A 13434-nucleotide genomic window follows, 5' to 3' on the forward strand; every position below is an offset into this window, starting at 1 on the left:
GTTAATACAAATTGGCGTCAAAATCGCTAAAAAGTTTTTCGAAAGTGTACTGCGGCTTGATGCTTCTTCATCTCAAAGGTTTACGGTGTCTTGATATATAACACGTAGTAATTTAGTAACAGATATGTAGTTGGCCGGTATAAGATGGCATGTTTTATGAGAGATATGGAAGATATGGCACTAAATCGGTATAATGTTTGATTGTGCTGACGACGGAAATCGTCATAAATCAACATGTCAAACCTAGGTCCTGTTGAATCCTTAGAAACACAGCCATTTTCCAAATCGTCTCTCTTGTTTGTCTTGTTTACAACTCGTTTCGCTTCGCTTAGTACCAATATCCTGTGTCGCTCCCATACGGTGACAATGCCTTTTCGATTGATTGCATTTAGTGGCTCGATGCATTTCCCAAAGCTACTTGTAATAGTCAATGTAGTTTTATAAATTGCAAACCTTTTACAATTTTTTTCGAAATTAAACCATTCATGTCATTATAATTGATTAATATTAGCTGGAAAAGGAACTAACTTAGCTAACAAATGTCACGAAAATGAATTGAAAGTTCTAGAAAATACATTAATACTTACTTGACAAATGGACAACTGACACATAATTAAGAAGATGAATGAGTGGTGAGGTTCCAATACCGTTCTGTTTAAAACCACAGAGGAGCCATATAGAGCTCAGCTGATATCCCAGTGGAATCAAATTAAAGAGAATTGGTCTCACGCAGCCTCCGTCATGGTTGTGCAGACTGATTCATCGTGAATTGTATCTTTCTTTTTTAATTCTGGACGGCCGTGGTAGCTACAATTGTAAGTCGGTAAAACATTGGGCAATATAACCTCAGACGAAGACTTGAGGTGTGTAGTTTGATCCCTACCAGAAACGATTTGTGTTTCTCATGGATACCGAGAAACAGACTGTTCCTTGCAGTTATGGTTGTTTCCAGCCACACGACACTGCCTCAGATAGCATGCTGTGGGAGTCTCGTTTGTCGTTCAGTAAGGTAGACACCAGATATACCGATAACCCATCGATAATAACCCTGGTTGTTCACGGGGTAATAAACCGAACAAAACAATCAGGCAAAAACATCCAGTTTTGCTTATCAGTCTGAACGTGACGAGAAGCATGTTTCTTTGGGGGTTTTTTTCTTTTGAAACTTGTATCCTACTACTAGTATTTCAAGCGTTTCTTAATCTTGTTGTAAACCTTTGACGTCATTTTCTTACCTGTTGTAACTGATAGTCAGAAATTAATAGCATCAAGATATTTCATGGATTACATTAGAAAGAGCACTCATTAATTACGTCCTTATGAACAGCATAATGAATATATAGATTATTCCTCTTTAATTTAAGGTTGTAGATGAGTCATAAACCGTAAATAAAGCTTGAATAAAATCTTTACCCTGTATAACTGCGGTGAAATATGAATGCAAAAATATTCGTTCCTGGAAAAGCTTGCTGTGAGAATACGTTTAAGATAATCTGTTTATATACATGTATGTACTGGGAATATAAAATGAATTAGTTTGAATTAGTCAAATAGTTCTTACTTTTCATACTTCATACAATGTCAGTCATTGCTTAGCCAGAAACCACACTTGTTTTAAAGCTAATACCCATGATAATCTCTGTCATAATGTGTTATTGCAGCGTGTAACCACTTTCAAAGCCTCTGATTGGTCGTTTCTGACTCCCAACAAATCTGATTGGCTTACCTCTGGCCTTTCACCATGGGCTATTTTTACCATTGTTCATTATCTATGTCAATTACAAACATCAACATGGCTGCGTTTTCTCGATTTACTGTCGGTCACTGATTGAGAGGGGTGTCGTTAAGGAAATATAGAATAATCTAGAGATTTGAGTCGGATGAAATATAATTTGATAATGGTAACGGAAGTGTAATATAGGATTGACCATAACAATACAGATCACCCACCCAATGTCCGCTGTAATTGAATTGAAGTTGACCGCGATATTAATCAGTCATGGAAATAAATCATAAATGTACGATAAAATGATTCAGTCACTCTCCGACGGAGGTATTTGAATGAAACGGTCGCGACATCTAACCTAGGCTAGGCTAGATACCTTTACAACTGATATATAACCCTCGAGCTTCCCTTTCCCTGGTACGAACTATTTTTTGGTGCGTAGTGATATGGTTCGCAGAATTAAGTTGCTACGTTGGGATAATTTGAATTCGACAAGCATATATCTGTACCTGTAAGAAAAGAAGTGATGGAATCATATATCTGTACCTGTAAGAAAAGAAGTGATGGGGTAAACATGTTTCCCGACGAGTGACGGGTGTTCATCACGTTTATCGTTTAACAGAAAAGACACGAGGTTTAGATAGTGTATTACCTAAATAAACTAACGGGAGCTAGATAAGCATGATTAACAACACTTGTTGGGAACCTCTATTGATGCTTAATGGGTTTGATTAATGATAATATTTAGGAAATTGGCGAGTCTTTATATGGAAGGTAGTTTTGTTTTCGTATTTAGTCATTATGAATGACTTTTAAATATCTTAAATATAGCTTATTTTCCCTATTTTGCTTTACTTAATTCAATAGATTTCAGAAGATTCCAACGGAATATTCATGGTGCTTATAAATGCGACGATTTTCCAATAATATTGTGGCTAATAGACAGATTAGACTGATTTATGACTATTTCTGGAGACAGGTTCAGCGGAACTGTCAAACAAAATGAAAATATATTTGTATTACGTATGTAAAAAGAAGAGAATTTGGAGATCGTTGCATGTAAACAATTTTCCAGGTTTTCCTTCTTCATTGTGTTTGCTTGAAAAAGGAAATCGGATGAATTTATCAGTTTGCTATCCTGATCCGATCTACACTGCTTTTCCATATCTCCTCCATCATGACGATATCATTATTTGACCTTCCACCAGTATACATGTAATGTTGTGTTTTCTGTCAAAGAAACGTCAGAGACCGCCATATTGCCATAAAAGGTTTTTATATAATACCCATAATGTCCCGCGTGGCATATTCCAATCGGAGCTCCTCGGCTTTTACACAGTGATGTTGCGTAGCTTTTCAATTTCTGTTGTACATGTTTTAGATAATCTAAAAACTAAAATGTCTGCTGTTATTCTGTTTTTATATATGTTTTCATATTGAGGTTTCTACATAGGAATTTCTTTAGATCTTTCTGCCACACCTTGGTGGAAATTGATTGAAACACAACCATGTCGTGGCGTCGAATTCAAAATAATGACGGATATAAGGAAACTGTTTATTTTTAATGTCTGAGAGGCATATCAATTAGCGAGATATTGCCGATGTCACCGAAAAACTCATTAACTGAAAGAAATTATCAATATGTATAAATAGATTTTAGAGTGCACTTAACAAGGATATGAATACATAGTTAAATCAATTTGTTAAAATTGAATCTAGAAAAATATTATAAGAATATCAAAAGTGTGTACATGTATATTCTGAACCCAAAGCATTACTCGTTATAACTCAAACGTGACAAATGAAACCCGTATGGCGTTTCCGAAATTTGAATTGGCAGAATACACCTTAAAGGCTGCCACACCTGGTTAAAGGTTTGGTTCGGTTTACAGTTTAACATCTCCTATAGTAACGGCTATAGACTGGCTGCAGGATACGCGAGGGGATGACCTGTGTCCATTTTTGGCGACTCTGATATTAATGTCCACCCATAAGGTACATTCTCAGGGCCAGACAGCTACCTGGGCGACATAGGTTCGGATGTCATCCTCAGTCCTGTGTCGATACAATGTGGCTGGTTCAAAAATTATCTCTTGTGCTTTACATAAGACCAATTTTTCATGAACGAAGTTTGCGAATATGCTTATGTTTTCACGTCATGTGCTGTTCGGTTGGGTGTTATCATTATTAAGCATACTAAAAATGCAAAAAATGTTGACATTTTCTTAGTCGTGTCTGTTATTCACTTTGATATATTCTATTTTACCCGATCTTTATAACATTTGACTGTTTAAGAATCGCAACCTTCAAAATAAAGCAATATCAAAAATATGAAAAACATAAATGTACAATAAAAGACAAAAACGTACAAATGTTTTTCCTGAGATGTTTTGGATAATTTGATGACTATCGAATCTGTCTGGAGTTGTTTTCAACTCGTGTGAAAACCGACGTTTTCTGTCAAAGACGCAATATGAAGGGAACCTTTTGCACAACATTGGCAAATAGCGTTGGAGATAATTATCGACAATTTACAAGTGCCAGTCTATCATATGTTAATTTGGGCCAGTGGGAAGACGAGACGTTATTAAATTTGAGCGTCCTGTTTGATTTATTGGGATTAGGTAATCCGATTGTCTCCTTCCAAGGCTGAAGCATTTCAGAAGCGTTTCTCTGAAGGGGAAAACAATATTGGAACACAGCCGCTGGAGAAATAGTATGTGATCTAAAACATGAACACAATTGTACCGAAAAAGCACTGTTTTTGTAAATGGTAACCGCCCAAAGCACATCCATATGACGATATCCTATTTAAACTGGTTGAGTATGTATGTCACCACGGAATAATGACGCAATTTATAATAAAAAAAAATCATTTTTTACCAGATAAATCGGCACCAAATGCAACGATAGTCTTCCCTTGTTCATGGTTCAAACTAATTGTGTTAAAAAGTACATATTACATATTGCGTTCCTGTTACGATGCAACTCGATTTTTAATTTTTAATTATTTTTTCTTTCAAATGTCATTTGATATCATAAATAAGAGGGGTTTTTACAGAATGAGGTAAAATATGTACAAAGAAAAAAATCCTCTTCGCATCTGGTGCCGAATTATCCGGTTGAAAAGATTTCTATTTCTTTTAACAATGCATAAAATGACACTCATATGTAACTGGTTGTACCTAAATGAAGGAAATCACACCATCGCTAACAGCTAACCTGTTTTGATTAGGTTATACGCTTAAACTTTAGTACTCCAATATTCACTTTAAATTTGATAATCAAATATTTAATTTGGTTTTTAAACTCAAATGTTCACTTTCAATTTGGTACTCTAATATTCACATTCAATTGGGTACTGTAATATTCTCTTTCAGTTTAGTGCTCAAATATTCACTTTAAATTGAATACTCCTATATTCACTTTAGATTTAGTACGCCAATATTCAGTTTCAATTTAGTACTCAAGTATTTACATTAAATCTAGTACTCAAATTTTCACTTTCAATTTGGTACTTCAATATTCACTTTAAATTTCATACTTCAATATTCACTTTCAAAATTGTTACTCCAATATTCACCTTCAATCTGGTACTCCAATATTCACTTTCAATTCGGCACTCAAATGTTTTCACTTTAATATTAAGTACTTAAATATTCAATTACAATTTAGTACATTACTCAAATATTCACTTTCAATTGAGTACAATACTCCAATATTCACTTTCAATTTGATACTCCAATATTCACTTTCAATTTGATACTCCAATATTCACCTTCAATTTGGAACTCCAATATTCATTTTCAAATTGGTTTTCCATATTCACTTTCAATTTGGTACTCCAATATTAATCTAAAGCTAATACTCTAATATTTACTTTAAAGACAGTACTCCAATATTCGCTTTCAATTTAATAAAGTTGCAAAAGTAGCTCAAAGGTTTGAAGTGTTACCCGTAACAACGTAATTAACTTGTGGCATTGTATGCAATATATAACAGTCTAGTATTGTTTACAATCGATTATTGTTACCCTTTGTTAGATATGTAACACCTTTGAATTTAAAATAATAAACGACAAAAATATTCTTGTTTGTAATACTATGTATTGTCAGAAAAATTCACATTAACAATAAAATCAAACACGATGTTATTCACAATATATCTGATCATATTCGACAGGTCAATTAAACGTAAAAATTATACAATGATAAAATCCTATGTTTCAGGAGTTTAGAATTATATCAACAAATACTCAATGTGACAGTGATTGATATAGGCATAACATTAACAGGTGTAACAAAACAATTCAAATAACAATACAAAGGGTAATAAATATTAATCCGTCAAGGCATTTGACCAATCAGATTTAAGGTGACATTTCAGTATAGGAAACTGTAGAATCAGGTGTATTACAACATTAATGACATGGATTTTATATTATCAAAAGTTTAATGAAGGCCATGATAGGATTACCGAGGCCCATTTGCCCAATCAGTTTTAAGCACATATGTGTATGCGGTCACCCCCAAGACCACGTACGTTTCTGCCAGATGCGGTTTTCTCCGTTACCAAGTAGCTGACTCGCGCCAGTGTAATTAAGGGAAATGGTTATATACGGTGTTATAATTGTTGTGTAATGCATACACTTTACATTTAGAAAATAACAAGATGCCCCTGAGGCATGCATTGCTAAACTAGTTATTTCAGTAATATGCAAAATAATCTCAATTAAGTTATATTACAAATATTTCTACCTTTTGATACCTTCTTCCAACAGTATTTCATACTATGCTTGTAAGAATTCATGTCATTTTTAAAGAATTTCAAGAATTTTAAAGAACTTGCTTTATTTTCCCTATTAATCTCTGGCCTCCAGGGAGCCACATTCCTCATTTAAACAGCATTGAATCTCCTTTGATCAATAATGTTTCAGTTCAAATTTTATTAAACGCCATTTTGTCGTTCTGTATTTCCTCTATTGAACCCCGCCCCTCCAGCCAAAAGGAAGCCAAACCCTCCATTTATACAATTTTCTAAGAACTTAGCATAAACATTCTCCGAACCAAATTTCATCAAATTTCATTTAGTTTTTCAGGATAAGTAGCGTTTTGAAAAGGATTTATTTCACTATTTCCCCTATTTGGCTACGCCCTTCCGACATAAAGAGGAGCCGGACTTATTCAATACTAACCGTCAATTTCTTCAGGACAAGTGGCAATTTAAAGGGCTGACGAACGGCGGACGATGAACGTCGCATTTTGCCATAAGCTCACAAACCTAATCTTTTCATTTCTTCGGAAGAAATATTTTTTTAACAATTTGCGACATTTTCCCATTGGGACTCGTCCCTTAGATCCCTGTGGGGCAAATCAAATTGTTTATATTAACTTTAGACTTGATATATTTCCTCCGCCCTTTAGGTCCCTGAGAAGGCAGGCCAACTTGTTATACTAAAGTGGTTCCCCATCACCCAAGGATGCTTCAGGGCAAATTTAGACCAAATGCTTTCATTCCTACAGAAGAAGAAGGCTTTTAAGAAAGTTTGCTCAATTTTGTCAAAATCCACTCAGTCGTTCATGACTAGTAGCGATTTTAGGAAAAGTCGACGAACGGAGCACGGATGATGCACCGCGATATAAGCTGACCGGTCCTTCGGACCAGATGAGCTAAAAATGAGAAACACGTGACAGAACCATTTAAATGTAGCCACAATAACTAGATAAGATTAAAATGTAAATGATTTAACAAATACAAGATAATAAATCTGTACTCTATCACTTATTCAATAATAAAATGATCTTATCGCAAAATATATACAGTCTTGTCAATTAATTGTAAAACATATTTAAGATAATAAGACTGCATTTTATAAAACATTACATTACACTCATGCATGTAGGCATGTAACTTTTGTTTAAATTATTGTTTGCTGTTGATGTTTGGTAAAGTGTAAAATTGTTAATTTGCGAAGAACGTATTTCTTTTATAACTTAAAATAAAGTTACCCAAAGGAAATGTTCTGATGTCAATCACTTACAGAATTGTTTGACAATAAGAAGAAATGATCATGGATAAATTATCAGAATGGAATTGGAGTTCTTTGAGAAAATACAGTAGCAAGGTTCGGCTATTGATGGTACTATTTGACATCAAAACTATATCACATGTTGCTAAGAGCTCTCATACCACAAAATACAAAACTCAGAACACGTCTGCACAGAGCATGCGCATTCTATGACAAAGGACAAATACTGAAGTTCAAACCACTCGCAGTTATGTCAAAACTGACAAGAAACTTTCACTATGACATAAGCGGTTTCCTATACTAAATCAGCTGTTTGAGGACTAGGTATTATGCATATATATCATAAAGGCAAGTTCCCTTTGCCTTTCATAATCTTTCAACAACCTTGATATATGCTAATACTACAAAAAATAGTCCTCTTTCGGTACGACTGAACCTTTGAACGAACGAAACCGGAGTTGAACCGGAATCATTAAAATGATAAAACGCAATATTCCGAATGTAAATCGAGAATATTGAACGTCTAGTCCAGATTTTTGAGTCTGGATATAGAATTTGTATAAATATATCTATAGTTTATAGATGTCCGGATAATACAAAGAATTTTACATCAATGTCAGGCAGTGAACGCAGGTTGGTCCTTCCATGTAACTGGATTAGTAATAGCGTTGATTTGCCGACCAATTGCTTCGTAATGAGACATACCCGAGCCAAGGACATTGTTCCATTACTGCGACCATTGTAGCATATTCCATCTTAGGTTAATTATCTCCATTCTTTAGCTGAAATGAAGAGGCATCTCCAAGCTTATAAAAGGTTGTTTTCTCTGATAAAATGTCGTGATTACCGCATCCTGGTCAGAGATAATAGTGCTTTTCCGTTAAACATACCATAGCTATGGTCACTAATGTTTTGTCCGTTGCTAAGGACAATGCTGTTTTCCGTTGTATTGACATTTGCAATAGATTATCTTCTGAATCATGCACCCATTGCATTATATCTTGAACGGTGACTATACCATGCTCAGCGTAACGTTGTTTTCCCCGTTAGCATAATCCTGATTGTTTGCTAGATTAGCTTTTGTGCTCGTCATAGCTGCTAGCGATACTCACAGCAGGTTCACGCCAGGGAAATGTTAAGTTCCATTTACAGAGTCGTCAAGTGTTCCATCATTTGCGACATACATATTCTTTCTGTATTAACACTCACATCATTGGCTTGTAACATAGCTTTGTCCTTGGGAGTATCCGTTACAGCATACACATTATCAGATGAGTATGACAATCGAAACTTGTAATATCACTAGGTTGACCATTCACATTTGCACTACAACATATGCTAGATGCATATCACATGGTTTTGTCAATTTCATTAATCATTATGACATGAATTAGCTTTGAATAGCGTTGGTGTATCTATATAGATGCCAACTGTGCTATATTATAGATAGTCATCATTTGCTTTTGTGAAACTGAATCCCCATTTTGACATTGACTAACTTAGAAAAAACTGGTAGTTTGTGTACTCATATCACCACTACCCCATATGCTATATATATATATATTGAAAATAAAATCATTCTGAAGAGTCGTCATGACGCGACGAAAGCGCTAACGGAGAGTTGTTTTTTATTTTACTTTTATAATTCGTCCGTAAGGATAAAAACAATTTATTGCCTATATATATATATATATATTACGTGGTTTTGTAAATAATTAATGCGATATTAACTAGCTTTGGATAACGTTGGTATCTCTATTATGATTTACACTGCATCGTATGTATCACATTGATTGTCGTGTTCCCAATTTTAGCATGGTGTACCGTGTAACGTGTTATATATGAATTCCGGAACGTCTTAGGGAGGGACAGTTTATATGTGACGATCCTTACGCCAACCTGGCGTTTCCTTGCAACATGATAACGTCCATATATCCTTGCAAGAAAACACAGCAGTATTCTTTCTAGAACGACCACGTTGCATGTCATTTTCTAATGATAATTTGTTAAGGACTTCACTCGTAGTCTTTAGAAAACATCAGAGCATGTTTTCCGTCTCTTCAGGCTGGTGTTCAATTGTTGGAGTATTCCAAGGACTTCCGTGACGGGCACCGTTGTTTGAGGGAGACAGATGTCCGTTCGTCAACACAATACCCTCTTTGGGAGCTATACTGGTGTCATTGGCCCACCCAATTGTGGATTTGGTATAGCGAGCACTAAGAGAACGAGAATCCTGGAACACACTGAACTTCTTCTTCAACACGGCTTTGACCTGCAAAATAATAAATCATAAATAGTACAAATTAAAAGATGTTATTTGTGTACGGGAACTTCTGCTTATAAACGGTTTTCACTGATATATGTTTTATGGTACTTTTCCCTTTTATGGGAAAACCAATGTAAGGAAAATGTATGGAGAATTCTGCTGATAAAACGATTCTTTGGCTCAATGTATATTGTTGATACCCCTCTCAATATATTCCCATGCTTCATACTTTCGTACTTACAATATCTGGCCAGTTAAACCAAATCACCGATCAATGTCTTAGTGCCTTCCGTTGATACCATATATGGTCGGTAACATTTATACTGGACCTTTGTCGTTGTACAGTTTTTTGTATGTATTTGGAACAATTGTACGTTAGTTTAATACATTTCCGATAAATTAACCAAAAGATAAATAATTCTACTGAATTGAAGAAATTCCAAATAAAAATGAAAAAAAAAGTCTTTTGTGTAATTTCGATAAAGATGTATACGATGGATGTTTCAGTTACGTGTTCGAGATCGAGTTAATATTTTATTACGCATTTTTCCTCGAAAGAAATGTTTGTTACGGAATATCATCCTTCAATTGAGATCAGTCAATATTCATCACATACATAAAAGGATTCTATTGAACTTACTCCCAACATGATTCCCATCGAATTGACATGGATGATCGACAATTTGTTTGCGAGTATTCCAATATGTGACATGTCAATCTTAAGCGGTGGCGTTTGCTGACTTTAAAACAAATACGTTCAGCCTTTCCCGCATTTTTTCATTCCACTCAAAGGTAATCTAAAGAAGTCTTAACGGACCAATAAGAAATAAACGAAGATATCATACAAACAGAGCGATATCTTATAACCAAATATATATCACATACCCAGAAAGGTTGTTTGTAAATAAACAAGCTTATCCTGTTATTTAGGACATTATGAACATTTTGTTAATTTCGTTTGAATGAACACACGACAATGTTCTTTGGTATATAAAATTGACGAAATGTGAAATAATATACCTACCTCTCCATTCAGGAAGCAGTAGAAAAGTGCTACGAAGAAGCCCTGAAATCAAATGAAAAAGATAACGATGTCAACATACTGAGTATCTGTAATTAATGCCTCGTATAAAGGGAAATGACATTAACAGAATAATGATTAACACAAGCACTGTGACATATTTCAAACAAGAATGAATTTATTCCATTCGATAAACACGATCGGAAAAAATCGTATTTTCTATCTTAATATTTTGGATTCTTATTTATTTTTTCTTTATGTCAACTCCGTATTCTTTTTGATATTAAAAATAGCCGTGTTGATCCTCAAATGACAAATAATTACACCCCTTTCAATTTTAAAAGAAGTGTATCCTCATTATGAATGTCGAAGCAAACATTTTCGAAATGCTGTCCAATTTTCCCCCAAAAAACACAAAAAACAAAAACACAAACAAACAAAAAACACGAATTTGACATATATGTTGGAAATGGTTCACCGCCGACAACGGAAATATGTCTTATTGCAAGAAAAAAATAATAAACAAAAACAGATAATAAAAACAAAATCCTTCAACTTATCTGATGACCGCTTGAAATCATACAGGTACACTCAAATATCATATTTCAGTATTTAAATAATTTGTGTACAAATCACACTCACAACTGAAAAGGACACCTGGGTCAAAGAAATGTGGTCAGTAGGGCTAACCAATTGAACGGAGTCACATGCTATCTAGAATGATCTATTGCTGTACGTACTTGGAATGACTGTAACACAGCGTTGATAAACTCGTGGGCTTCCACTACAGCAGGCGCATCGCTCAGCGGCCAGATGAAGAGAACATATATAATTCCAAGTAACGGAAATAAAAGCAGCGTGGCTTTAACAGCTTTCCTGGAATACAAGAAGCATCATTACAATAAACATAAAAAAGTTGCCAACGAAAACTGATATCTAGGAGAATGATATAATTATTGGTGTTGTATTAAAGATCTGAATAGGAGGAAATAAATTAAGTCTTGCTTTGTAGCCAACCATCACCAGATGTTGGGTTTTTCAAATCAGTCTGCGTAAGTAGTACTTCCGTCATCCATCGTCTGTTGTCTGTCCGTAAACAATCCCTGTTATCGCTATGTCCTAATTTTGTGTCTAACTCAGAAAACGAAAAGGCTACTGCCATGTGGACATCTTTGATTTTCACAGTTGAAGACTGTTATCGCTACATCTTTTGAAGTACTGGGCGGAATTTTCTCAAACTTTATATGTAGGTTACCGTTGATCCCTAGTTGTGCTCATTTTAGTCTGATCCAAAAATCGAAATGGCTGATACTTCAAGATTATAATTTATATTTCTAACTCACAGAAAGTTCTTCTTAGATCTCCATTACAGTTCTTATATAGAGTTCCCTTGTCTCTCATGTCATGCATGTATGTAGGTTTCCATAGGCCCCTACATGTGTGTGTCCATTTTATTAAGTTATCAATCATTAACGCAGTGATAAGATCAGTTTTAAAAAGAACCGATAACGAAAATTCAATGGTGAGCACCAAAATCCCTTTTTTATTTCTATATCTCCCTTCTTCAGCTTAGTCAACTCTGACAGCGTTAAGATTAGCATGAAACAGTGAAAAGGGCTCAGTGGAGAAATACGCGCAGGAATCGGTAACATAATCATGACGTCGTTTCTTTGTGAGGTGACCGGAACGTCAAGCAGAGGCGCCATTTTCAAAGGACAAATCTAGGCAATTTTAGCGTTTTCTCCTGTAACCCTATAATTTCTGTACAAAAAGCTAACGTCAAGTGAGTGTTTTGTCAAAAACTAAACTGAAGATTGCGGAAATGAGTGAATATTTAACTTCTCCACGAGGTAAGCTTACAACAAATGGCTGAAGTGTACATTTCCTGGAAAACATTTGACCACGTCACTACTAAATCTATGTCAATACATGTGCTTGACAACCATAATTAATGTCAGAGGGAAATTGTGGGTTGTGAATATATTAATGAATTGAAAACGTAAAATGTATTCAACAAAATGTTGAGCTATTTCTTTTGATTTTGTTAACAATACTTGTGTCTTTACGTAGATTCATTGGAACTATATTATCTTAGCTACAACGACTCCCCTAGATCCCTACGTCGCAACACATCACGACTATTATTTTCTTCGTATGGTATTTTAACAATTTGCTTGATGTAAATATATACATTGAACGAGGTTTTTATTGCGTTTACGGTGGTATGAGCGCAATGTGATATAGGCATATTCAATATATAGCGCTAACGCTTAATAGCTGTCACTGTCCATTTTTACATAACGCAATCGATTCATACGTGATACTCCAGACTCGTTCCCTAGTGGTCAATGGTCAAATTTTCGTCGTGATAATATGAGGTTTTTATGTCGGCT

General features: G+C 34.9%; 1 protein-coding gene across 2 annotated transcripts in view; it reads right to left on the reverse strand.

The window, feature by feature from the left end:
* Window positions 1-9435: 9435 nt before the first annotated feature.
* LOC117343766 (corticotropin-releasing factor receptor 2-like) overlaps window positions 9436-13434 on the reverse strand; it is a 161692-nt gene continuing 157693 nt past the window's right edge. For both annotated transcript variants that reach the window (XM_033906254.1, XM_033906253.1), the window contains 3 exons: window positions 11782-11917; window positions 11045-11086; window positions 9436-10026 (listed from right to left, as the gene is read on the reverse strand). In XM_033906254.1, the coding sequence (XP_033762145.1) occupies window positions 9793-10026; window positions 11045-11086; window positions 11782-11917 (412 nt within the window). In that variant the 3' untranslated portion in view covers window positions 9436-9792. The remainder of the gene's footprint in view (window positions 10027-11044; window positions 11087-11781; window positions 11918-13434) is intronic.

Source organism: Pecten maximus, chromosome 15 (assembly GCF_902652985.1).
Source record: "Pecten maximus chromosome 15, xPecMax1.1, whole genome shotgun sequence".
NCBI lineage: Eukaryota > Metazoa > Mollusca > Bivalvia > Pectinida > Pectinidae > Pecten > Pecten maximus.